General features: G+C 37.9%; 1 protein-coding gene across 2 annotated transcripts in view; it reads left to right on the top strand.

Moving 5' to 3' along the window:
* The window catches only part of PTPRR (protein tyrosine phosphatase receptor type R), a 360,816-nt gene that overhangs the window by 270,675 nt on the left and 63,347 nt on the right, over positions 1–26,794 (top strand). For both annotated transcript variants that reach the window (XM_049883889.1, XM_049883891.1), the window contains 2 exons: positions 1,634–1,820; positions 4,724–4,808. In XM_049883889.1, coding sequence (XP_049739846.1) covers positions 1,634–1,820; positions 4,724–4,808 — 272 coding nt within the window. The remainder of the gene's footprint in view (positions 1–1,633; positions 1,821–4,723; positions 4,809–26,794) is intronic.

Below are 26,794 nucleotides of genomic sequence, written 5' to 3'. Positions count from 1 at the left end.
ATTCGCATCTTCTACCCAGGACACAAGGGGCCAATATAAGTTGGAAGATCCCTACCTTGCCATCCAACAAGAGGAAGGAAATTGCAGAGCAGAGATAAACTGTAGCTTAGCTTAAGGCTATGTGATCTCTATGGTTCCTTATAAGTTTGTCACAGAATTAAATAAATATATACATGCATTTGCACATATGTGCATGTATACATGCATACATGCATAAGAGATACGGAGGCTATCTCCCATAACCGTTTTGTAGAACTCACTCGGAAGTTATACAAAATACATAACTTTTTTATTTCAAACTCTATTTCACTGGCAATAATTTGAACTTAAATAAAGAAATCATTTTTTCTCTAAGCTTCCTGTGTTCAGTAAAATCACAAGTACAGTATTTTATGTAAAAAAAAAAAAAAAAGTTAGATGGCTATTTGATTTCTGTCATGGATTGAATTGTGTCCCCCCCAAAATATCTGTCTACTCGGCTAGGTCATGATTCCCTTGTATGATTGTATACTATTTTATCTTCTGATGTGATTTCCCTATGAGTTGTAAATCCTATCACTATGATGTAATATGACAGATTAGTGGCAGTTATACTGATGAAGTCTGCAAGATTGGGTAGTGTCTTGGGCCAATCTGTTTTGAGATATAGAAGACAGAAGTGAGTAGAGAGAGGGGGGAACCTCATATCACCAAGAAAGCAGTGCCAGAAGTGGAGCGTGTCATTTGGACCTGAGGTTCCTGTGCTGAGATGCTGCCAGACCATGGGAAGACTGATGAATCACAAGGACCTTCCTCCAGAGCCAACAGAGAAAGCCTTCCCCTGGAGACGGCACACTGAATTTGAACTTCTAGCCTACTCGACTGTCAGAGAATAAACTTCTCTTTGTTAAAGCCAACCACTTGTGATATTTTTGTTTTAGCAGCACTAGATGACTAAGATGGCTTCCTGGTGGTATGAGGCTCCCCAACTCTCTGCTTGCTTCCCTTTCCTTTTATCTCTTGAGAGATAAAAGGTGGTACAGGCCACACCCCAGGGAAACTCCCTTTGCATTGGATCAGGGAGGTAACCTGAGTAAGGGTGGTATTACAATTCCACCCTAATCCTCTCAACATAAAATTACAATCACAAAATGGAGAACAACCACACAATACTGGGAATCATGGCCTAACCAAGTTGATACACACATTTTTGTTGGAACATAATTCAATCCATGACAGTTTTTATACTGAACTTTTTGACATACATATAAATAAAAGCTGGTTTGTGGTACATCTGATTTTTCAATTCAAGTGTGATGTTTGCTTTTGCAAAAATTCTCACATTACTTTTGAGAAAATTCTCACATTAGTATTGTTAGCTATTCTACTATTTCTATAGCAAGTATACCCTTTAATAAATTCTAGTGCATTTCCTCAATTCAGAGTTATTCCCAACAACAAAATGATCAGTTTCCTGTAAAGAAACTATCAATAGTTGCTATAGGCAACCATGATACTAAAAGACAAAAGATATTTGACCCTTATTTCTATAAAAGTTCTCACTGAATTGTGTGCATGTAAAACAGAAAGATATTTGTTCAATCAAAATAATCCATGTGATGTTTAAACCTAATATCATTCTTCTCTAATGTAGGCGAGGTTCCAATGTGTCCCTTACATTGGACATGAGTAGCTTGGGGAATGTTGAACCCTTTGTGGCTATACCAACCCCACGGGAGAAGGTAGCAATGGAGTATCTGCAGTCAGCCAGCCGAATTCTCACAAGGTCACAGCTGAGAGACGTCGTGGCAAGTTCACATTTACTCCAGAGCGAATTCATGGTGAGACTGCTGTTTATTATTTACTCTTCAATAGGTATTTTGATATACTAGGCATTAGGGACGGAGCCCTGCCAGCACAGTGGTTAAGGACTTGTCTGCTAACAGAAAAGGTGATGGTTGAAACTCACCAGCCACTCCACGGGAGAAAGATATACCAGTCTGCTTCTGTAAAGGTTACAGCCTTGGAAACTCAATGGGGCAGCTCTACCCTCTCCTATAGGTTAGCTATGAGTTGGAATTGACTCAACAGCAATGGATTTTCTTTTTTCTTGTAGAGATAGTTCTGTGGAATTATGACCGTAGTTGAAACTAAGATAGTAGCAGTGAAAATGGAGAGAATCCACAGGAACCTATAAGTGGCCATTAATTGGAGGACCCAGCCAAGGACATGGAAGAAGTCAGAACTAATACCACAGTTTCTAGCTTGAGCAACGGGAGGTGGTGGGGGGGGGGGAGCTGGGCGCAGTGTGGTGGTCTTATATGAAATAAGGAACACAGGAGAAAGATCAATTGTGGGCTAAAAATGAAAAAAAAAAAATGATGGTGAATTTAATTCTAGACCCATTAGTGCTGCTGGAAATAGCTTAATCAAAAACATATGCTTACCCAGAGACCAAGGAATAAGATGAGGCCTTTATTGCCCAAAGGAAATCTCCATTTTATATATCACCTTGCATCTTAAATCAGTTGTGCATCTTAAGCCATATCAATTGAGTATAATGAATTGACCCTTCTAGCATCAGTTTGGAAACCCTGGTGGCGTAGTGGTTAAGATCTACAGCTGCTAACCAAAAGGCCGCTGGTTTGAATCCACCAGGTGCTCCTTGGAAACTCTATGGAGCAGTTCTACTCTGTCCTATAGGGTCGTTATGAGTCAGAATCGACTTGACAGCAATGGGTTTGGTTTTTTTGTTTGTTTGTTTTTAGCGTCAGTTCAGATATTTGCAACCACTCTAATGGTACCCAGTAACCCAGTGCTGTCAATGGTGGAAGACCCAAAAATGGGTTAGATCTACTATTGGCCCCATGGACTATTGTTAAGTGTCCCAAGTAAAATACAAGCATGGAATTTTAAAAAATTTTTTTCAATAAGACTTTACAGTGTCATCTTTTTATATATGAAGAAAATGAGACTGACAGGAATTAAAGATCCATCCAACAACCAGACATCTAGCTGAATGCACAGCTAATATTCTTTTCTAGAACAACAGATAGCTCCTTGTTTTTTGAAAGAAGTCGTTAACATGACCCACTTCCCTGAAAGGGAAGATGAGGACAACATGGAGTACCCAGGAGAGAAAGGATGCTGCAAGATGACAAATTGTCTGTGTGTGTCAGAAAGTAAGAGGTGCGAAGGAAGGTGCAAGGGAGGAATGAAGACACTGCCTACCTCATGGTTTTACCAAAACACACTGACCTGTTCGAAATTACCAAACTTGAACATGTGGTTTCTATTGTACATGACACAGTTTTGCTTATTTTGGCACAGTGAAACTGAGACTTTCAAACCTTTCATTGGAGCAGAGAGGAGAATAAATATTATAAATATATGAAAATAATACAAGTTTAGGAAATGGTGTTTTAAAAGTAATCTGCTCCTCTGTAGACCAGGTCTCAAATTCATAATTGAGTCTACTTACCTCAAATTTTCGGACTGACAGAAAGCTAGAACAATCTGAATTAATTTAGAAGTAATTTCTTTCATTTCAATGAATATTAGGCTGTGTTGTTATATATTTTCCATTGGGGAAAGTTTAAATTAAAATGTAATTTTATGTCATCTAAGAATTTAATACTCACTGGTCATTAAATGGAAACCCTGGTAGTGTAGCAGTTAAGTGCTACAGCTGCTAACCAAAAGGTCAGCAGTTCAAATCCACCAGGCACTCCTTGGAAACTCTATGGGGGGCAGTTTTACTCTGTCCTGTAGGGTCGGTATGTATCTGAATCAACTCGATAGCAAAGGGTTTGGTTTTTTTTTTTTTGGTTTGGTCATTAAATAACAGGAAAGGTATTTTATTTCACATTAGTCTTAATTAAGCAATCCTTTACAGAATTTTCAATTAGAGAACATACTATTTTATATAATCAAATCCTTCAATATTTGTTTGGACCTTTTTGAAAACATTCACTGGCTGCTTTCATTGTCCCAGTCAGCTCAGCTACAGACGCTCTCCATTTTAGGTCTGAGGCATTTCCACTGAGCCGCTTCTGCTCTAATTGTTCCCTCTCCAATCCTTTAAGGTATATGACACATATTCTGACCAAATAAGAATATGTATATTCTTATTAAGTGGGGGAAGATAGTGTTTGGATGTACTTCACTGAAAATATTGCCTTTACAACCACAAATGGAACAGCCCAATTATAAGCCATTCCTTAATACAAAAACGCATCAGTTGCTCATCACTTAAATCGACAAACAAGCCCTTTAGGTTGACCATGTCGGGAGGGAGGTTTTACTAATCCTGAAAGAGTCACAATCAACGTTATAAGGGAGTCCATCATCGTGAAATTTTTGTTATGGAATGATTTTGTTACTGAACATTTTGAAATAATTTGAATGCATTGTTAAGTCGATTTTTGTCCACCTGTGCATATAACTTTCAGCAATTACATCAGAACAAGATTCTTAAAATTTAACCAAAGACTTATTTATTTGTCTCTTTAATAGCCACATACAAAATGATATCCTCTAACACAAAAAACTGTTTCTTAGAAGTAGTTCGTCAGGGTACAGCTGACATGTTTATGAAAGGAAGGGTGTTGGTTGACCAGAGGTGGGAGTCTGTTGTTTTTAAATTACTTTGAAGTCCAATAAAGCCATGGAGCAGATAGCCCCCTGTGAAGGTCTTCTTTGTGGCAGCATTAGATACACTAATGATATCATTTTTTTTTTGTAGGAAATACCGATGAACTTTGTGGATCCCAAAGAAATTGACATTCCAAGGCATGGAACTAAAAATCGCTATAAGACTATTTTGCCAAGTAAGTTTCTTAAATTGAATAGTTTGTATTGTAAGACACAAACCTTCCCTCATTTACCCCTGCCTTATCACTTCCCATCCTCATGTCACTGACATGCACACCAAATTTGAAGTTGCAAACACATGTCAAGAATAATAGTTATTAAACTGGCCTGAAGGTAATAACTTCACTTTGTATTACTCTTGTTATAATGCTAGACTCACGATGCCGTAGACTCATGGTTCTAAAACTTTATTGTGCCTCACATTTAGGCTCAAATGATTTTCCACAAGGGTCCCAAACAATTCGGTGGGGCAAGAATAGTCTTTTCAACAAATGATGTTAGAATAATTAGATATACAAACACAAAAGAAAAAGTTGAACCACTAACTGACACCGTATTAAAAAAAAAAATTATCTCTGTTGTTTTTGTTAGATGCTGTTGAGACAGTTCCAACTCATAGGCACCATGTGCTTTGTACATAGGAACCTGTGCCATCCTCACTATCATTGTTATGTTTGAGCCCACTGTTGCAGCCACTGTGTCAATTCATTTCATTGAGGGTCTTCCTCTTTTTTGCTGACCCTCTACTTTACCAAGCATGATGTCCTTCTCCAGGGACTGGTCCCTTCTGATAAAATGTCCAAAGTATATGAGACAAGTCTCATCATCCTTGCGTCTAAGGAGCATTCTGGCTGTACTTCTCCCAAAACGTATTATCTCTAAAAAAAATTATCTCTAAAAGGATCAAAGACCTAGATGTAAGAGCTAAAACTATAGAACTCCTAGAATAAACACACAGGTTTTTGTTTGTTTTTCACAATCTTGAATTAAGCAAGCTTCTTAGATATGACAGAAAGAGCAATGAAAATAAATGTCCATACAAAAACTTGTATACAGATGTTTAGAGCAGCATTATTTATAGCAGCCAAAAGGCAGAAACAACTCAAATGCCCATCAACTGCTGAATGGATAAATAAAATGTGGCATAAAAATGCAATATTTTTCAGACATAAAAAAGAATCAAAGTACTGACACATGCTACACAGCATGTATGAACCTTGAAAACATTATGCTAAGTGAAAGAAGCCAGTCACAAAAGACCTCATATTGATGATTCCATTTCTGTGAAATATCCAGATAGGCAAATGTATAGAGACAGAAAGTAGACTAGTTGTTGCCTAGGGCTGGGGGAAGGAGTGGGGAGTGACTGCCAAAGGATATGGGGTGCCTTTTTAGGGTGATGAAAATGTTATAAAAATGATTGTGGTAAAGGTTGTACAATTCTGTGAGTACGCTAAAAGCCATTGAATGGTACGCTTTAAGTGAGTGAATTGTATGTGAACTATAAACAAAAAAAACCAAACCCCATTGCTGTGGAGTCAATTCCAACTCATAACAACCCTATAGCTACAGCTCAATAAAACAAACAAACAAACAAAAGCCAAACTCATTGCCGTCGAGTGGACTCTGACTCGTAGTGACCCTGTAGGACAGAGTAGAACTGCCCCCATAGGGTTTCCAAGGAGTGCCTGGTAGATTCCAACTGCCGACCTTTTGGTTAGCAGCCGTAGCTCCTCACCACTGTGCCACCAAAAAGAGCTTTATTGTACATAGCAATCATCTTTTTTTTTTTCCAGGGTTCTATGCCCCACCCCAGATATTCTGTTCAGTTAAGTCCACTGCTGGGCCCAGGAAACTGTACTTTTAGCAAATGCCCAGGTGGTTCTGATGCATGATACCAACTATAGACTGTGCTAAAGCTGAGTTGAGATCCGTGAAGTTTATTGATGTCAGGAAATTAGGTGGACACCAGGACCCAGTAAGGAATAAGGAACAGTCTGTAAGATTAAGCTCATGGACTAGAGGGGAGAGACATGTAAACAAGTGTTTATATTCAGTGTAATAAAAGTCATAATAGAAACACGGCCCAAGTGGTGTAGGAGTATAGAAAGGACTGAGTAACTAATTCTGCCTAGAGTAGACAAAAAGGTTTCAGAGAGAAAATGACATTTTCAACCACTAAACAACAGGTATAGTTGGGGTTTTGGCAAAAAATCCATAAATCTTTACCTATGATACCTTGGAAAGAGGAAGCCACACAGGCTTTAATAAAGTGCTGACACTGAAATAATGGAGTCTTCATAATTGAGCCCATTAAATCACTCATAAGATGCCAAATTCTCCATATTTTTGCAATACATTCAAATAGACTACTTAAAGAGTTACCTGTTGATGAGGTCCACTGGAAAGCAAAGACTAAGATAGTATTTGCTTTCCCCTCTGGTAGAGTTGGAAGTGCATCATTTTTAAAGTCACTCTCTATAACATATTTTTAACTGGTCTATACAGCTAAATCTACCAAAGGTATAGTCAGAGTCCCTGGGTGGTGCAAACAGTTAACACACCTGGCTGCTAATAAAAGGTTGGAGGTTCAAGTTCACCCAGTGGCTCCTCAGAAGAAAGCCTTGGAGATTTACTTCGAAAAAATCAGCTATTGAAAACACTATAAATCAGAGTTCTATTCTGACACACATGGGGTCACCATGAGTCAAAATCAACTTGGTAGTACCTGGTTTTAAGGTGTAGTTACTGTAGAATGGTGTTCTATGGCTACGGTCGTTTGACTGGGTGAAAGCACTGAATGTTAGAACTGGTGTTCTCTCTCATTTTCTCTCTCTCGCTTTCTTTCTGTTAATTTTTTTTTTTAATCTAAAATATTCCAAACATAAATAATCAGGGCATATATACTCATGCCAATTTTATCTACCTAATGATTAGGATTATTTTAAAAGTTCAGCCTTCTCTATTTCCTGCCCAGATGATATCAAACAACTGCTTCATAGTCCTGTGTCAGCTTTTCCATTCCCAGAACTGGGTGGGTCACTGGAACCAGGGCATCTGATGTTGTAAATGATGGATTTTCTGTTGAAAATGTCTGTACCCTGAATACTCCACCCACCCCATATCGTGCAAATAATTATAATTTATGAAATGTAGCTTAGAGAAGCCACACTATTGGTTGAGACATCATCAGTAAAGGCTGGAGTGAATATGCCAAATTGTTCTTTGTGGTTTATTTTAGACTGTTAATATGAGATAAATTTGAGACAATACATAAAATAACGATTAGCATATGATCAAGATTTTAAATATGATTGTTTTTGTTGCTTTAGCCTACAATCAACTCAACTTTAAAAGCTTGCCAACTTGGACATAATGGAAAGTCTTGAGGATGTTTTACACTAACTATATGGATGGCCAGAAACCAATTAAATTACAGCTGCTTCACTGAGGACAATGTCAGGCGGGTTCAGAACACTCTAAATGGTAGACTAAAGTGCTGAGACCAATTTTATATCAAATTATTTTGTAATATAAATAAATATCATTGATTAAAATATGCCTAAATTCCAAATCACAAAAACAGTGGGAAAAAAAAGATTACATTTCAATATGAAATTATTTACACAAGTATAATAATAATAAATTTTATGTATATTTCTTCCATGCATACAATTTATTTATTAAAAAATTTATGCAAATATAAAATAATATGTGTATAATTAAAGGAATGATGTTTATTCTGGCCATGATTTTATATTTAAAAATAAATGTCCAGTGTTGTTTCCTACCTAATTTATCCTTCCTGTTTTATTATATTTAATGCCTAGCACAGAGTAGATATTGAAATAAATGAACCAATTGTTAAGGCAACAAGCAGTGTGGATAAAGCAAAATATTCGAGTCAGACTGACTTCCCACCCTGGGCAAAAACGTTTACGATTTTTGGCAGGTTACTTAATCTTCCTGTACCATCCTTTCTTCCTCCATAAAAATGGTGATAATAATACTACCCCACAGGTCTGTTGAGAGAATTATAGTATGTGTGAAATCCCGAGCAAAGTTTCAAATAATAGTAATCCCTCAGCTAATGTTAGCTTCTCCTTTCCTGTTAGTTTCTCCTTTCCCTCCAAACTTAGTTCAAGATGAAGCTATCATTAACCCCAGAATCAATTGCAAGAAATAGGGACACTGTGTAGAGGAAACTTTAGAGTTTCAAAAACAGAGTATTCAAAGGTTCTGTATGCTCTTATAATTTTCACATGGCTCCTCAAAAGTGAGTGTCCATATAATTCCTGTCTTACATTGCCAAGATCAGCAGTGTCCACTAGAACTCTCTTTAGTGGTAGAAATGTTCATTATTTCTCGTATGGTAGCCACTAGCCACCTGTGGCAATAGAGCATTTGAAACATGGCTAGCACAACTGAGGAACTGATTTCATTTTAATTAAGTTAAATTTAATTAGCCACATTAGCTAGTGTCTACCATATTGGACAGTGCAGGCCTAGAGTCTTCTCTATCTCCTCTGACAAATTTGAAAATGAGTCCCAGTTACCTTGAAGGTGTGGCCAGTCCCTGCTTTTCCTCTCATTTCCCACTTACCTTGCAGCCATCTATAAAAACCATGCTATTCCTCGTATCCTTGCTTTACCCATCTCTAGCAGAGACACACTTTCCCCCCATCTAATAGCTTCTCTTAACTTCAAACCTAAACCCCATTTCTTCCTGGAAGGAAAATCTTAAAGAGAGGAATATCCCTTGAAAAAACTGATATGATGACAGTCAAAATATCAAGATTCAGATAACATTTTGTCTGTTAAAAAGAAATCTTAAGATCACCAGAAGGTATTTTAGAGTGACCAGTGTGGGGAAACTTTGTACATTCTATACACCAAATTTATATTTTTTCACTAATTTGCTGAGAGGAAAGAAGAAAAAGGAAGCAAGGAAAAAGGGAGGGAGGGAGAAACAAAAGGAAAAGGAGGGAGGGAGGGAGAGAAGAAGGAAGGAAGGAAAAAAGGGAGGAAGAGAAGAAGGAAGGAAGAAAAGAAAATGAAGAGGGGAGGAAAAATGGAGGAAAAGTGATCAGTGCTAAAGTGATATTGGTATTTTTTATTGATAATATGCAGATGTATTATAAATAGCATGCTATTTAATATATAATCCAGAAATTTCTGTTCTGAAAAAAACAATTATCGGAGCTAACTTGGCTAATATGTAGTTTAAAATGTATAAAATGAATAAAATTATAACAGCAGTGTTGAAAATGCTGATGATGACAGTGATGATAAAGATTTTTTTTAAATCCTTGGCAGTTACTTTTTTTAGTCCAAGCTAACATATTAAAAAGGCTTTGGTTGGAACCCTACATTTTCTCCTGTACTGTTATATATGATCTTCTTGCTTTAAAAAGAAATGTATTTGAAACCATTAGTACTAATTTCCAATATAAACTTAATTTAGCTAGATGGTTTTTAAACTAAACAATTTATAGGGCCGAGTTCTCAGTAAATCATATATGTCATACCAAAGAAACAAACCTGTTGTCTTTGAGTTGATTCTGACTCATAGTGACCCTATTGAACAGATTAGAGCTACCCCCACAGGTTTCCAAGGCTGTAAATCTTTACGGAGACAGACTGCCGCATCTTTCTCCCATGGAGCAGCTGATGGGTTCAAACTGCCAACCTTTCAGTTAGCAGCCACGTGCTTAACCAGTACGCCACCAAGGCTCCTTATATACATCACATGCATTTGAAAAACTGAAGGAAGAGGTCAAGCTTGAGTGGTGTAGGGTGTTTGTGGAAATGTCTAATAATCAGTGGATACAGAAAAGGGATGACAGTTTTCCTGCCTCTTTTGCTAAGAAAAGGAAAAAAAATCTAGAAAGAAAAAGTAGCATTTTAACTCTTTCTAATAAAAATAGAAACTGACACATCTGTCAGTTTGTCATACTGTGGGGGCTTGTGTGTTACTTTGATGTTGGAAGCTATGCCACCGGAATTCAGATCCAACAGGGTGACCCATGGTGGACAGGTTTCAGTTGATCTTTCAGGCTAAGACAGACTAGAAAGAAGGGCCTGGCAGCCTACTTCAAAAAAGAATTAGCCAGTGAAAGACTTATGAGTACCAGTGGAACATTGTCTGATATACTGCTGGAAGATGAATCCCCCAGGTTGGAAGACACTCAAAAGATAACCGGGAAAGACCTGCCTCCTCAAAGTAGAGTCCACCTTAATGAGATGGATGGAGTCAAGCTTTTGGGACCTTCATTTGCTGATGTGGCATGACTCAAAATGAGAAGAAACAGCTGCAAACATACATTAATCATTGGAACCTGGAATGTACGAGGTATGAATCTAGGAAAATTGGAAATCATCAAAAATGAAAAGAAACACTTAAGTGTTTAAACATCTAACCTAGGCATTAGTGACCTGAAATGGACTGGTATTGGCTATTTTGAATCAGACAATCATATGATTTACTATGCCAAGAATGACAAAGAGGAATGGTGTTGCATTCATCATCAAAAAGCACATTTCAAGGTCTATCCTGAATACAGTGCTGTCAGTGATAGGATAATATCCATATGGCTACAAGGAAGACCAGTTAATACAGCCATTATTCAAATTTATGCACCAATTGCTAAGGCCAGAGATGAAGAAATTGAAGATTTTTACCAGTTGCTGCAGTCTCAAATTTATTGAATATGCAATCAGGATGCATTGATAATTACTGGTGATTGCAATGTGGAAGTTGGAAACAAAGAAGGATGGGTAGTTGGAAAATATGGCCTTGGTATAGAAACAATGCCAGAGATCCCATTATAGAATTTTGCTAGACCAACAACTTCTTCATTGCAAATATCTATTTTCACCAACATAAATGACAACTATATATGTGGACCTTGCCAGATGGAATACACAGGTATCAAATCGAATACATCTGTGGAAAGAGAAAATAGAAAAGTACAACATCATCAGTCAGAACAAGGCCAGGGACTGATTTTGGAACATATCATCAGTTGCTCATACGCAAGTTCATGTTGAAACTGAAAAAAATTAGAACAAGTCCATGAGAGCCAAAGTAGGACCTTGAGTATATCCCACCTGAATTTAGAGACCATCTCAAGAATAGATTTGATGCATTGAACACTGTTGACTGAAGGCAAGACAAGTTGTGGAATGACATATCAAGGACATTATACACGAAGAAAGCAAGACGCCATTAAAAAGACAGGAAAGAAAGAAAAGACCAAAATGGATATCAGAAGAGACTTTGAAACTTTTTATTGAGCATCAAGTAGCTAAAGCAAAAGGAAGAAATAATGAAGTAAAAGAACTGGACATAAAATTTCAAAGGGGGCTCGAGAAGACAAAGTATTATAATGACATGTTCAAAGAGCTGGAGACAGAAAACCAAAACTAAAGAAAAAATTCAAGCTTCGAGTTCCAATAGTGAAGGATCTATGCGGAAAGTATTAAACGATACAAGAAGCACCAAAAGAAGATAGAAGGAATACACAGAGTCATTATACCAAAAAGAATTGGTCAATGTTCAACCATTTCAAGAGGCAGCATATGGTCAGGAACCGACAGAACTGAAGGAAGAAGTCCAAGCTGCACTGCACACATTGGCAAAAAACAAGGCTCCAGGAATTGATGGTGTATCAATTGAGTTGTTTCAACAAACAGATGCAGAGCTGGAAATACTTACTCGCCTATGCCAAGAAATTTAGAAGGCAGCTACCTGGCCAACGAACTGGAAGAGATCCGTACTTATGCCTATACTCAAGAAAGGTCATCCAACTGAATGCGGAAATTATAGAACAGTGCCATTAATATCACACACAAGCAAAACATTGCTGAAGATCATTCAAAAGAGGCTGCAGCAGTATATCGACAGGGAACTGCCAGAAATTCAAGCCAGATTCAGAAGACGACGTGAAACCAAGGATATCATTGCTCATGTCAGATGGATCCTGGCTGAAAGCAGAGAATATCAGAAGTATCTTTACTTGTGTTTTATTGACTACACGAAGGCATTCGACTGTGTGGATCATAACAAATTATGGATAACATTGAAAAGGATGGGAATTCCACAACACTTAATTGTGCTCATGAGGAACCTGTACATAGATCAAGAGCCAGTTGTTTGAACAGAACAAGGGGATACTGATTGGTTTAAATTCAGGAAAGGTGTGTGTCAGGGTTGTATCCTTTCACCATACCTATTCAATGTGAAGGCTGAGTAAATAATCCAAGAAGCTGGACTATATGAAGAAGAACGGGGAATCAGGATTGGAGAAAGACTCATTAACAACCTGTGTTATGCAGATGACACAACCTTCCTTGCTGAAAGTGAAGAGGACTTGAAGCACTTACTGATAAAGATCAAACACCACAGCCTTCAGTATGGATTACACCTCAACATAAAGAAAACAAAAATCCAAGGAGGTGGAGCCAAGATGGTGGAATAGATAGATGCTTCCGGTGAGCCCTCTTTGCAACAAAGACCTGAAAAAACAAGTGAAACGAATATATTTCTGACAAGCTAGGAGCCCTGAGCTTCAAAGATGAGCTTAGAAAATGAACTGAGGGGCAGGGGAAAGAAAAGACTGTTCAGAAGTGGAGAGGAGTTACCGGACCTGAATCGGGAAAAGCCCTCAGGCACCATTCCCGGAGCAGCAGCAGTTCTAGGAAACAGGGGCACGCTTTCCTCAGAGACATTCGAGGGTTGGTTCTCAGGCCCCTGCCTTGTTCAGAGCATGACCCCCCGCTGCAATCAGATACTGATATACATGCCAATCACCCCTGCCCCTCTAAGACTGTAGGACAGAGCCTGTACCACACACTTGATATCAGCTACCTGGAAACCTGAGCTGAATTCATACAAGAAAACTGAATGGATTCCTAGACTGATATACCTGATAACAGCTCTAGCCAGCTGGGGACAGGACGTCAGAGCTCCAAAGGCAAAAATAATCAAGCTAGCTCACTCAAGCAACCCATAGGGGTATACCAAAACAAAACAAAGCAAGAGCTACGACACAGTAAGCAAGCATAAACTAATACAATAACTTATAGATGGCTCAGAGACAACAGTCAATATCAAGTCACATAAAGAAACAGACCATGACCACCACAACAGGCTCTCAAAACAAAGAATCCAGGGATGTTTTAGATGAAAGTGCATTCCTGGAATTACCAGATGCAGAATACAAAATTTTGTACACAGAACCCTTCAAGACATCGGGAAGGAAATGAGACAATACACAGAACAAGCCAAGGAACACACAGATAAAGCAATTGAAGAAATTAGAAAGATTATTCAGGAACATAATGAAAAGTTGAATAGGCTGGAAAAATCCATAGACAGACAGCAACCAGAAATTCAGAAGATTAACAATAAAATTACAGAAGTAGAAAAACAAATAGTGAGAGGAGCAGAACTGAGCAAGTAGAATCTAGAATTTCTGAACTTGAAGATAAATCACTTGGCACTAATACATTTAAAGAAAAATCAGATAAAAGAATTAAAAAAAATGAAGAAACCTTAAGAATCATGTGGGACGCTATCAAGAGAAATAACCTATGAGTGATTGGAGTACCAGAACGGGAGGGATAACAGAAAATACAGAGAAAATTGTTGAAGATTTGTTGGCAGAAAACTTCCCTGAAATCGTGAAAGATGTGAAGATATCTATCCAAGATAGTCATCGAACTCCACATAAGGTAGATCTTAAAAGAAAGTCACCAAGACATATTATACTCAAGCTTGACAAAACCAAAGATAAAGAGACAATTATAAGAGCAGTGAGGGATAAAAGAAAAGTCACCTACAAGGGAGAGACAATAAGAATAAGCTCAGACTACTCGGCAGAAACCATGCAGGCAAGAAGGCAATGGGATGACATATTTAAAAAATTGAAGGAAAAAAATTGCCTGCCAAGAATCATATATCTGGCAAAGCTGTCTCTTAAATATGAAGGTGAAATTAAGACATTTCCAGATAAACACAAGTTTAGGGAATTCGTAAAAACCAAACCAAAACTACAAGAAATACTAAAGGGAGTTCTTTGTTAGAAAATCAATAATATCAGGTATTAACCCAAGACTAGAACACTGGGCAGAGCAACCAGAAGTAAACCCAGATAGGGAAATGCAAAAAAACAAAGCAAGATTATTTAAAAAAAAAAAAAAAAAAAAGCTCAACACAGGGTAACAGCAATGTTATTATATAAAAGAAGACAACATTAGAATAATAAAGAGGGACTAAGAAATGTAATCATACACCTTCCATATGGAGGGGAAGATACAGCATTACAAAGAAATAAAAGTTAGGTTTAAATTTAGAAAAATAGGGGTAAATAATAAGGTAACCACAAAGGAGACAAACTATCCTACTCATCAAAATAAAATACAAGGGAAAAATACAGACTCAGCAGAAACAAAATCAACAATAACAAATATGAGGGAAGGACAATATATAAAGAAAATCTACTCAGCACATAAAATCAAGTGGGAAAAGGAAGCTGTCAACACACAAAAAAAGACATCAAAATGATAGCACTAAATTCATATCTATCCATAATTACCCTGAATGTTAATGGACTAAATGCACCAATAAAGAGACAGAGAGTGGCAGAATGGATTGAAAAACAAGATCCATCTATGTGTGACCTACAAGACACACACCTTAGACTTAGAGACACAAACAAACTAAAACTCAAAGGCTGGAAAAAAATATATCAAGCAAACAACAATAAAAAAAAAAAAACACGGATGGCAATATTAATTTCTAAAAAAATAGACTTTAAAGTGAAATCCATCAGAAAGGACAAGGAAGGACACTATATAATGATTAAAGGGACAATACACCAAGAAGATATAGCCATATTAAATATTTATGCACCCAGTGACAGGGCTGCAAGATACATAAAACAAACTCTATCAGCATTGAAAAGTGAGATAGACAGCTCCACAATAATAGTAGGAGACTTCAACACACCACTTTTGGTGAAGGACAGGACATCCAGAAAGAAGCTCAATAAAGACACAGAAGATCTAAATGCCACAATCAACCAACTTGACCTCATAGACATATACAGAACACTCCACTCAAAGCAACCAAGTATACTTTCTTTTCTAGTGCACATGGAACATTCTCTAGAATAGACCACATACATATTAGGTCATAAAGCAAGCCTTAGCAGAATCCAAAACATTGAAATATTACAAAGCATCTTCTCAAAACATAAGCCCGTAAAAGTGGAAATCAATAACAGAAAAAGTGGGGAAAAGAAATCAAACACTTGGAAACTGAACAATACCCTGCTCAAAAAAGACTGGATTATAGAAGACATTAAGGATGAAATAAAGAAATTCATAGAATCCAATGAAAATGAAAACACTTCCTATCAGAACCTTTGGGACACAGCGAAAGCAGTGCTCAGAGGTCAATTTATATCAATAAATGCACACATCCAAAAAGAAGAAAGGGCCAAAATCAAAGAACTATCCCTACAACTTGAACAAATAGAAAGAGAGCAACAAAAGAAACCCACAGGCACAGGAAAAAAAAAAAAAATTAGAGCAGAACTAAATGAAACAGAAAATAGAAACACAATTAAAACAATTAACAAGACCAAAAGCTGTTTTTTTTAAAAAACTCAACAAAATTGATAAACCACTGGCCAGATTGACAAAAGAAAATCAGGAGAGGAAGCAAGTAACCCGAATAAGAAATGAGATGTGCCATATTACAACAGACCCAACTTAAATTAAAAGAATCATATCAGATTACTGTGAAAAATTGTACTCTAACAAATTTGAAAACCTAGAAGAAATGGATGAATTCCTAGAAACACACTACCTAAGTAAACTAACACAAACAGAGGTAGAACAACTAAATAGACCCATAGCGAAAAAAGAGATTGAAAAGGTAATCAAAAAACTCCCAGCAAAAAAAAAAGGCCTGGTCCAGAGGGCTTCACTGCAGAGTTCTACCAAACTTTCAGAGAAGAGTTAACACCACTACTACTATAGGTATTTCAGAGCATAGAAAAGGACGGAATACTACCAAACTCATTCTATGAAGCCACCATATCCCTGATACCAAAACCAGGTAAAGACACCACAAGAAAAGAAAATCATACACCTATATCTCTCATGAGTGCAGATGCAAAAATCCTCAACAAAATTCTAGCCAATAGAATTAAAAAAAAAAATTCACCATGACCAAGTGGGATTCATACCAGGTATGCAGGGATGATTCAACATTAGAAAAACAATTAATGTAATCCACCACATAAATAAAACAAAAGACAAGAATCACATGATTTTATCACTTGATGCAGAAAAGGCATTTGACAAAGTTCAACACCCATTCATAATAAAAACTCTCAGCAAAAGAGGAATAGAAGGAAAATTCCTCAACATAATAAAGGGCATTTACAGCCAACATCACCCTAAATGGAGAGAGCCTGAAAACATTCCCGCTGAGATCGGGAACCAGACAAGGATGCCCTTTATCACCACTCTTATTCAACATTGTGCTGGAAGTCCTAGCCAGAGCAATTAGGCTAGATAAAGAAATAAAGGGCATCCAGATTGTCAAGGAAGAAGTCAAAGTATTTCTATTTGCAGATGGCATGATCTTATACACAGAAAACCCTAAGAAATCCTCCAGAAAACTACTGAAACTAATAGAAGAGTTCAGTAGAGTATTGGGATACAAGATAAACATACAAAAATCAGTTGGATTCCTCTACACCAACAAAAAGAACATTGAACAGGAAATCACCAAATCAATGCCATTTACAGTAGCCCCCAAGAAGATAAAATACTTAGGAATAAATCTTACCAGAGATTAAAAGACTTATACAAAGAAAAGTACAGTACACTTCTGCAAGAAACCAAAAGAGACTTACATAAGCGGAAGAACATACCTTGCTCATGGATAGGAAGACTTAACATTATAAAAATGCCTGTTCTACCAAAAGCGATCTATACATTTAATGCAATTCCAACCCAAATCCTAAGGGCATTCTTTAATGAGATGGAGAAACAAATCACCAACTTCATATGGAAGGGACAGAGGCCCCAGATAAATAAGGCATTACTGAAAAGAACAAAGTGGGAGGCCTTACTTTACCTGATTTTAGAACCTATTATACCGCCACAGGAGTCAAAACAGCCTGGTACTGGTACAACAATAGATACATAGCCCAATGGAACAGCATTGAGAATCCAAACATAAATCCATCCACATATGAGCAGTTGATATTTGACAAAGGCCCCAAAACATTTAAATGGGGAAAAGACAGTCTTTTTAACAAATGGTGCTGGCATAACTGGATATCCATCTGCAAAAAAAAATGAAACAAGACCCATACCTCCCTCCCTGCACAAAAACTAACTCAAAGTGGATCAAAGACCTAAATATGAAATCTAAAATGATAAAGATCATGGAAGAAAAAATAGGGACAACGTTAGGAGCCCTAATACATGGCATAAACAGTATACAAAACATTATTAAGAATGCAGAAGGAAAACTAGATAACTGGGAGTTCCTAAGAAGCAAACACCTATGCTCATCCAAAGACTTCACCAAAAGAGTAAAAAGACTACCTACAGACTGGGAAAAAGTTTTTAGCTATGGCATTTCCAATCAGCATCTGATCTCCAGATTCCACATGATAATGCAAAAACTCAACCACAAAAAGACAAATGGGCAAAAGATATGAATAGACACTTCACTAAAGAAGACATTCAGGTAGCTAACAGATACATGAGGAAATGCTCACGATCATTAGCCATTGGAGAAATGCAGATCAAAACTACAATGAGATTTCATCTCAGTCCAACAAGACTGGCATTAATCCAAAAAAAAACACAAAATAATAAATGTTGGAGAGGCTGTGGAGAGATTAGAACACTTCTACACTGCTGGTGGGAATGTCAAATGGTACAACCACTTTGGAAATCGATTTGGCACTTCCTTCAAAAGCTAGAAATAGAACTACCATATGATCCAGCAATTCCACTCCTTGGAATATATCCTAGAGAAATAAGAGCCTTTACACGAACAGGCATATGCACACCCATGTTTATTGCAGCACTGTTTACAATAGCAAAAAGATGGAAGCAACCAAGGTGCCCATCAACAGATGAATGGATAAATAAATTATGGAATGCTACGCATCGATAAAGAACAGTGAGGAAACTGTGAAACACTTCATAACATGGAGGAACCTGGAAGGCATTATGCTGAGTGAAATTAGTCAGTTGCAAAAGGACAAATATTGTATAAGACTACTATTATAAGAACTTGAGAAATAGTTTAAACTAAGAAGAAAACATTCTTTTGTGGTTACAAGAGGAGGGAGGGTGGGAGAGGGGCATTCACTAATTAGACGGTAGATAAGAACTACTTTAGGTGAAGGGAAAGACAGCACACAATACAGGGGAGGTCAGCACAACTGGACTAAACCAAAAGCAAAGAAGTTTCCTGAATAAACTGAATGCTTTGAAGGCCAGTGTAGCAGGGGCAGGGGTTTGGGGACCATGACTTCAGGGGACATCTAAGTCAATTGGCATAATAAAATCTATTAAGAAAACATTCTGAGAGGCTGGGCCAAGATGGCTGACTAGGTAGAAGCAACCTCGGATCCCTCTTGCAACAAAGACTCGGAAAAATAAGTGAATCAATCACATACATGACAATCTACGAACCCTGACCATCAAACACAGATCTAAAGAGTTGACCTGAGTGACAGAGACTGAGAACGAACAACCACAGGGAACCAATGACTGCTTTTGGAGCCTGGAGCCAGCTTCCCAGTCAGAAAACCTTGGCACCAGGCTTTGGACTGGGCACAGGGGAGCTGAGCACGGCATCCTGAGAAGGCGCAAATATGGGACACAGCCCTAGCACCCAGAAGTGACCTCAGGGGAAGCCTAGCCAGTGCACGCAGGCAGCGCAGCGACACGGCTGACAGGAGGAGAAGTCACCAGGAGGCAGTGACTGGTTTTGGAGCCTGGAGTGCAGCGTCCCAGCTGGGGAACCTTGATGCTGGGCTTTGGACTGGGAGCAAAGGAACTGACCACGGCTTCTGAGACAGCACGAGCACGGGACGCGGGCCTGACCCTCGGGGGCAATCTCGACCCAGACAAAGCACACAGGCTACACACCCCTCGGGAATCTCAGATAAAACAGTCATCAACAAACAAGATAAGTAACTTTGTCTATATTCTGGGGTGCTACTCTCTACTATTTATCCGAACCCTCCCCTCCCCTTCCCAGGTGGCTTCATCAACATTGGAATTTCCTGAGCCAGAAAGTGAAGTGTGCTGCAGTTGTTCTTTTTTTTTTTTTTGGTCTTTTCCTACCCCATTCTCCTGGCCTGAGAGAAGCAGCTACAAAAAACCCAGGGACCAAAAATCCTTCCCTAATTGGACTAAAAACACAGAACCAGCTCCAGCCAAACATATGTGATCCACAGTCTTGGGCTTTCATCCCTACAGGGAACAAGGTGGCTATTATAATGCAAAGGCAATTCTGATAGGGATCTGACTGTAATTGTTTTAGCAGATTACTGGAAAGACAAGTTTCCCAGGTCTGATATCTCTGCATATTCAACAGAGCCCTCACTGACCCACAACAGGGAACCGAGGGCTGACGCTCCCCCCAGACCGCCGAGCCTCCTGCCTTAGGGGTCTAAAGAGGGTGACATCTACCAATCTGTAGAGGTACTTGCATTGGGGGCCTAAGGTACAGCTGCAGAGCCCACCCACCAAAGTGCTTTAGCAATAGAGACACACCTACCTCACTGGCACTTGGGGGAAGCCTGTCAGCAGCCTGCCCCCCCTGGAGTGTGAGACCCTGCTGCTACTAGAATCTGGTGCACAGAACTATCACCACTACTTCTCTAGGTGGATAGGTGACAGTCTGCACCACACACTTGATGACCCAAAATCAGATTCTACTCAAGAATAGTAAATGGACTCTTAGGCTTACATATCTGGTAACAGCCCAAACCAGCTGGTAATAGGACATAAGTGATTCAAGGGCTACAACAATCAAGACAGTGTAGTCTAGTAGCCCATCTACGTATATTGAAAGAAAACAAAACAAGACTCAGTGAGCAAATATAGAATAAATCACTACAATATCTTAGAGATGGCTCGGAGACAGCAGTCGATATCAAACCACATAAAGAAGCAGACCATGATTGCTTCTACAAATTCCCAAACTAAAGAATCAAAATCTTTCCCAAATGAAGATACAATCCTGGAATTGCCAGATGCAGAATATAAAAAACTAATTTACAGAACGCTTCAAGACATCAGGGATGACCTCAGAAATGAAATAAGGCAATCTACAGAAAAAGCCAAGGAACACACTGATAAAGCAGTTGAAGAACTCAAAAAGATTATTCAAGAACATAGTGGAAAAATTAATAAGCTGCAAGAATCCATAGAGAGATAGCATTCAGAAATCTGAAAGATTAACAGTACAATTACAGAATTAGACAACTCAATAGAAGTCAGAGGAGCAGACTTGAGCAATTGGAATGCAGGGTGGGGGATCAGGAGGACAAGGGAATTGACACCCATATAGCTGAAAAAAATCAGATAAAAGAATTTTAAAAAATGAAGAAACCCTAAGAATCATGTGGGACTCTATCAAGAAGAATAACTTGCGTGTGATTGGAGTCCCAGAACAGGGAGAGATAACAGAAAATACAGAGAGAATAGTTGAAGATCTGTTGGCAGAAAACTTCCCTGACATCATGAAAGACGAAAGGATATCTATCCAAGATGCTCATCGAACCCCATTTAAGATTGATCCAAAAAGAAAATCACCAAGACATATTATCATCAAACTTGCCAAAATCAAAGATAAGGAGAAAATTTTGAAAGCAGCCAGGGATAAAAGAAAGGTCTCCTCAAAGGAGAATCAATAAGAATAAGTTCAGACTACTCAGCAGAAACCGTGCAGTCAAGAAGGCAATGGGACGACATATATAGAGCACTGAAGGAGAAAAACTGCCAGCCAAGGATCATATATCCAGCAAAACTCTCTCTCAAATATGAAGGCGGAATTAAAACATTTACAGATGAACACAAGCTTAGAGAATTTGCAAAAACCAAACCAAAGCTACAAGAAATACTAAAGGAAATTGTCTGGTCAGAAAACCAATAATGTCAGATACCAGCACAACACAAGGTCACAGAACATCCTGATATCAACTCAAATAGGGAAATCACAAAAACAAATTAAGATTAATTTTTAAAAGAAAAAAATGCTCAAAACAGGGAATCATTGAAGTCAATATGTAAAAGATCACAATAACCAAAAAGAGGGACTAAATACAGGAGGCATAGAACTGCCATATGGAGAGGGAAACAAGGCGATATAGAACAATACAAGTTAGGTTTTTACTTAGAAAAATAGGGGTAAATATTAACGTAACCACAAAGAGGTATAACAACTTCATAACTCAAAATAAAAACCAAGAAAAACATAACGACTCAGCAAACATAAAGTCAAATACTATGAAAATGAGGAACTCGCAATTTACAAAGAAACACGTCTCAGCACAAAAAAGTAAGTGGGAAAATGAAATTGTCAACAACACACATAAAAAGGCATCAAAATGATAGCACTAAACACATACTTATCTGTAATTACGCTGAATATAAATGGACTAAATGCGCCAATAAAGAGACAGAGAGTCTCAGACTGGATAAAGAAACACGATCCATCTATATGCTGCCTACAAGAGACACACCTTAGACTAAGAGACACAAACAAACTAAAACTCAAAGGATGGAAAAAATATATCAAGCAAACAACAACTAAAAAAGAGCTGGAGTAGCAATATTAATTTCTGACAAAATAGACTTTAAAGTTAAATCCACCAAAAAAGGATAAAGAAGGACACTACATAATGATTAGAGGGACAATAGACCAGGAAGGTATAACCATATTAAATATTTATGCACCCAATGACAGGGCTGCAAGATACATAAAACAAACTTTAACAGAACTGAAAAGTGAGATAGGCACCTCCACAATTATAGTAGGAGACTTCAACACACCACTTTCGGAGAAGGACAGGACTTCCAGTAAAAAGCTCAATAGAGACACAGAAGACCTGATTGCTACAATCAACCAACTTGACCTCATAGACTTATACAGAACACTCCACCCAACTGCTGCAAAGTATACTTTTTTTTCTAGCGCACATGGAACATTCTCTACAATAGACCACGTATTAGGTCATAAAACAAACCTTTGCAGAATCCAAAACATCGAAATATTACAAAGCATCTTCTCAGAACACAAGACCATAAAAGCGGAAATCAATAACAGAAATATTAGGGAAAAGAAATCAAATACTTGGAAACTGAACAATACCCTGCTGAAAAAAGACTGGGTTATAGAAGACATTAAGGAGAAAATAAAGAAATTCAAAGAATGCAACGAGAATGAAAACACTTCCTATCAAAACCTCTGGGACACAGCAAAAGCAGTGCTCAGAGGTCAATTTATAACGATAAATGCACACATACATAAAGAAGAAAGAGCCAAAATCAGAGAACTGTCCCTACAACTTGAGCAAATAGAATGTGAGCAACAAAAGAATCCATCAGGCGCCAGAACAAAACAAATAATAAAAATTAGAGCTGAACTAAATGAATAAATGAATTAGAGAACAGAAAAACAATTGAAAGAATTAACAAAGCCAAAAGCTGGTTCTTTGAAAAAATTAACAAAATTGATAAACCACTGGCCAGACTGACTAAAGAAATACAGGAAAGGAAACAACCCAAATAAGAAACGAGATGTGCCATATTACAAGAGACCCAACTGAAATTAAAAGAATCATATCAGATTATTATGAAAAATTATACTCTAACAAATTTGCAAACCTAGAAGAAATGGATGAATTCCTAGAAAAACACTACCTACCTAAACTAACACAATCAGAAGTAAAACAACTAAATAGACCCATAACAAAAAAAAGAGATTGAAACGGTAATCAAAAAACTCCCAACAAAAAAAAGGCCCTGGCCCGGACGGCTTTACTGCAGAGTTCTACCAAACTTTCAGAGAAGAGTTAACACCACTACTATGAAAGGTATTTCAAAGCATAGAAAATGACGGAATACTACCCAACTCATTCTATGAAGCCACCATATCCCTGATACCAAAACCAGGTAAAGACACCACAAAAAAAGAAAATTACAGACCTATATCCCTCATGAACATAGATGCAAAAATCCTCAACAAAATTCTAGCCAATAGAATTTAAGAACATATCAAAAAAAATAATCCACCATGACCAAGTGGGATTTATACCAGGTATGCAAGGCTGGTTTAATATTAGAAAAACCATTTATGTAATCCACCATATAAATAAAACAAAAGACAAAAACCATATGACCTTATCAATTGATGCAGAAAAGGCATTTGACAAAGTCCAACACCCATTTATGATAAAAACTCTCAGCAAAATAGGAATTGAAGGAAAATTCCTCAGTACAATAAAGGGCATCTATGCAAAGCCAACAGCCAACATCACTCTAAATGGAGAGAGCCTGAAAGCATTTCCCTTGAGAACGGGAACCAGACAAGGATGCCCTTTATCACTGCTTTTATTCAACATTGTGCTAGGGGTCCTAGCCAGAGCAATTAGTCTAGACAAAGAAATAAAGGGCATCCGGATTGGCAAGGAGGAAGTAAAATTATCTCTATTTGCAGATGACATGATCTCATACACTGAAGACCCTAAGGAATCCTCCAGAAAACTACTGAAACTAATAGAAGAGTTTGGCAGGGTCTCAGGTTAAGATAAACATACAAAAATCACTCGGATTCCTCTACATCAACAAAAAGAACATCCAAGAGGAAATCACCAAATCAATACCATTCACAGTAGCCCCCAAGAATATAAAATACTTAGGAATAAATCTTACCAAAGATGTAAAAGACCTATACAAAGAAAACTACAAAGTACTAGTGCAAGAAACTAAAAAGGACCTACATAAGTGGAAAAACATACCTTGCTCATGGATAGGAAGACTTAACATAGTAAAAATGTCTATTCTACCAAAAGCCATCTATACATACAATGCAATTCCGATCCAAATTCCAATGACATTTTTTAATGTGATGGAGAAACAAATCACCAACTTCATATGGAAGGGAAAGAAGCCCCGGATAAGTAAAGCATTACTGAAAAAGAAGAAGAAAGTGGGAGGCCTCACTCTACCTGATTTTAGAACATATTATACAGCCACAGTAGTCAAAACAGCCTGGTACTGGTACAAGAACAGGCACATAGACCAATGGAACAGAATTGAGAACCCAGATATAAATCCATCCACATATGAGCAGCTGATATTTGACAAAGGCCCAGAGTCAGTTAATTGGGGAAAAGATAGTCTTTTTAACAAATGGTGCTGGCATAACTGGATATCCATTTGCAAAAAAATGAAACAGGACCCATACCTCACACCAAGCACAAAAACTAACTCCAAGTGGATCAAAGACCTAAACATAAAGACTAAAAAGATAAAGATCATGGAAGAAAAAATAGGGACAACCCTAGGAGCCCTAATACAAGGCATAAACAGAATACAAAACATTACCAAAAATGACGAAGAGAAACCAGATAACTGGGAGCTCCTAAAAATCAAACACCTATGCTCATCTAAAGACTTCACCAAAAGAGTAAAAAGACCACCTACAGACTGGGAAAGAATTTTCAGCTATGACATCTCCGACCAGCGCCTGATCTCTAAAATCTATATGATTCTGTCAAAACTCAACCACAAAAAGACAAACAACCCAATCAAGAAGTGGGCAAAGGATATGAACACACACTTCACTGAAGAAGATATTCAGGCAGCTAACAGATACATGAGAAAATGCTCTCGATCATTAGCTGTTAGAGAAATGCAAATTAAAACTCTGATGAGATTCCATCTCACTCCAACAAGCCCGGCATTAATCCAAAAAACACAAAATAATAAATGTTGGAGAGGCTGCAGAGAGATTGGAACTCTTATACACTGCTGGTGGGAATGTAAAATGGTACAACCACTTTGGAAATCTATCTGGTGTTTTCTTAAAAAGTTAGAAAATAGGACTACCATACAACCCAGAAATCCCACTCCTCGGAATATACCCTAGAGAAATAAAAGCCTTTACACGAACAGATATATGCACACCCATGTTTATTGCAGCTCTGTTTACAATAGCAAAAAGCTGGAAACAACCAAGGTGTCCATCAACGGATGAATGGTTAAATAAATTATGATATATTCACACAATGGAATACTATGCATCGATAAAGAAAAGTGATGAATCTGTGAAACATTTCATAACATGGAGGAACCTGGAAGGCATTATGCTTAGTGAAATTAGTCAGAGGCAAAAGGACAAATATTGTAGAAGACCACTATTATAAGATCTTGAGAAATAGTATAAACTGAGAAGAACACATTCTTTTGTGGTTATGAGGGGCGGAGGGCAGGAGAGCATTATTTACTGATTAGATAGTAGATAAGAACTACTTTAGGTGAAGGGAAGGACAATAGTTAATACAGGGAAGGTGAGCTCAACTGGACTGGACCAAAAGCAAAGAAGTTTCCAGGATAAACTGAATGCTTCAAAGGTCAGCGGAGCAAGGGTGGGGGTTTCGGGACTATGGCTTAAGGGGACTTCTAAGTCAATTGGCAAAATAATTCTATTATGAAAACATTCTGCATCCCACTTTGAAATGTGGTGTCTGGGGTCTTAAATGCTAACAAGCAGCCATCTAAGTTGCATCAATTAGTCTCAACCCACCTGGATCAAAGGAGAATGAAGAACACCAAGGTCACATGATAACTATGAGCCCAAGAGACAGAAAGGGCCACATGAACTAGAGACTTACATCATCCTGAGACCAGAAGAACTAGATGGTGCCCGGCCACAATCGATGACTGCCCTGACAGGGAGCACAACAGAGAACCCCTGAGGAAGCAGGAGAACAGTGGGATGCAGACCCTAAATTCTCATAAAAAGACCAGACTTAATGGTCTGACTGAGACTAGAGGAATCTCGGCGGTCATGGTCCCCAAACCTTCTGTTGGCCCAGGACAG

Source organism: Elephas maximus, chromosome 4 (assembly GCF_024166365.1).
Source record: "Elephas maximus indicus isolate mEleMax1 chromosome 4, mEleMax1 primary haplotype, whole genome shotgun sequence".
Lineage (NCBI taxonomy): Eukaryota > Metazoa > Chordata > Mammalia > Proboscidea > Elephantidae > Elephas > Elephas maximus.
Note: the sequence above shows the minus strand (reverse complement) of the source record. Positions and strands in the feature narration are given on the sequence as shown.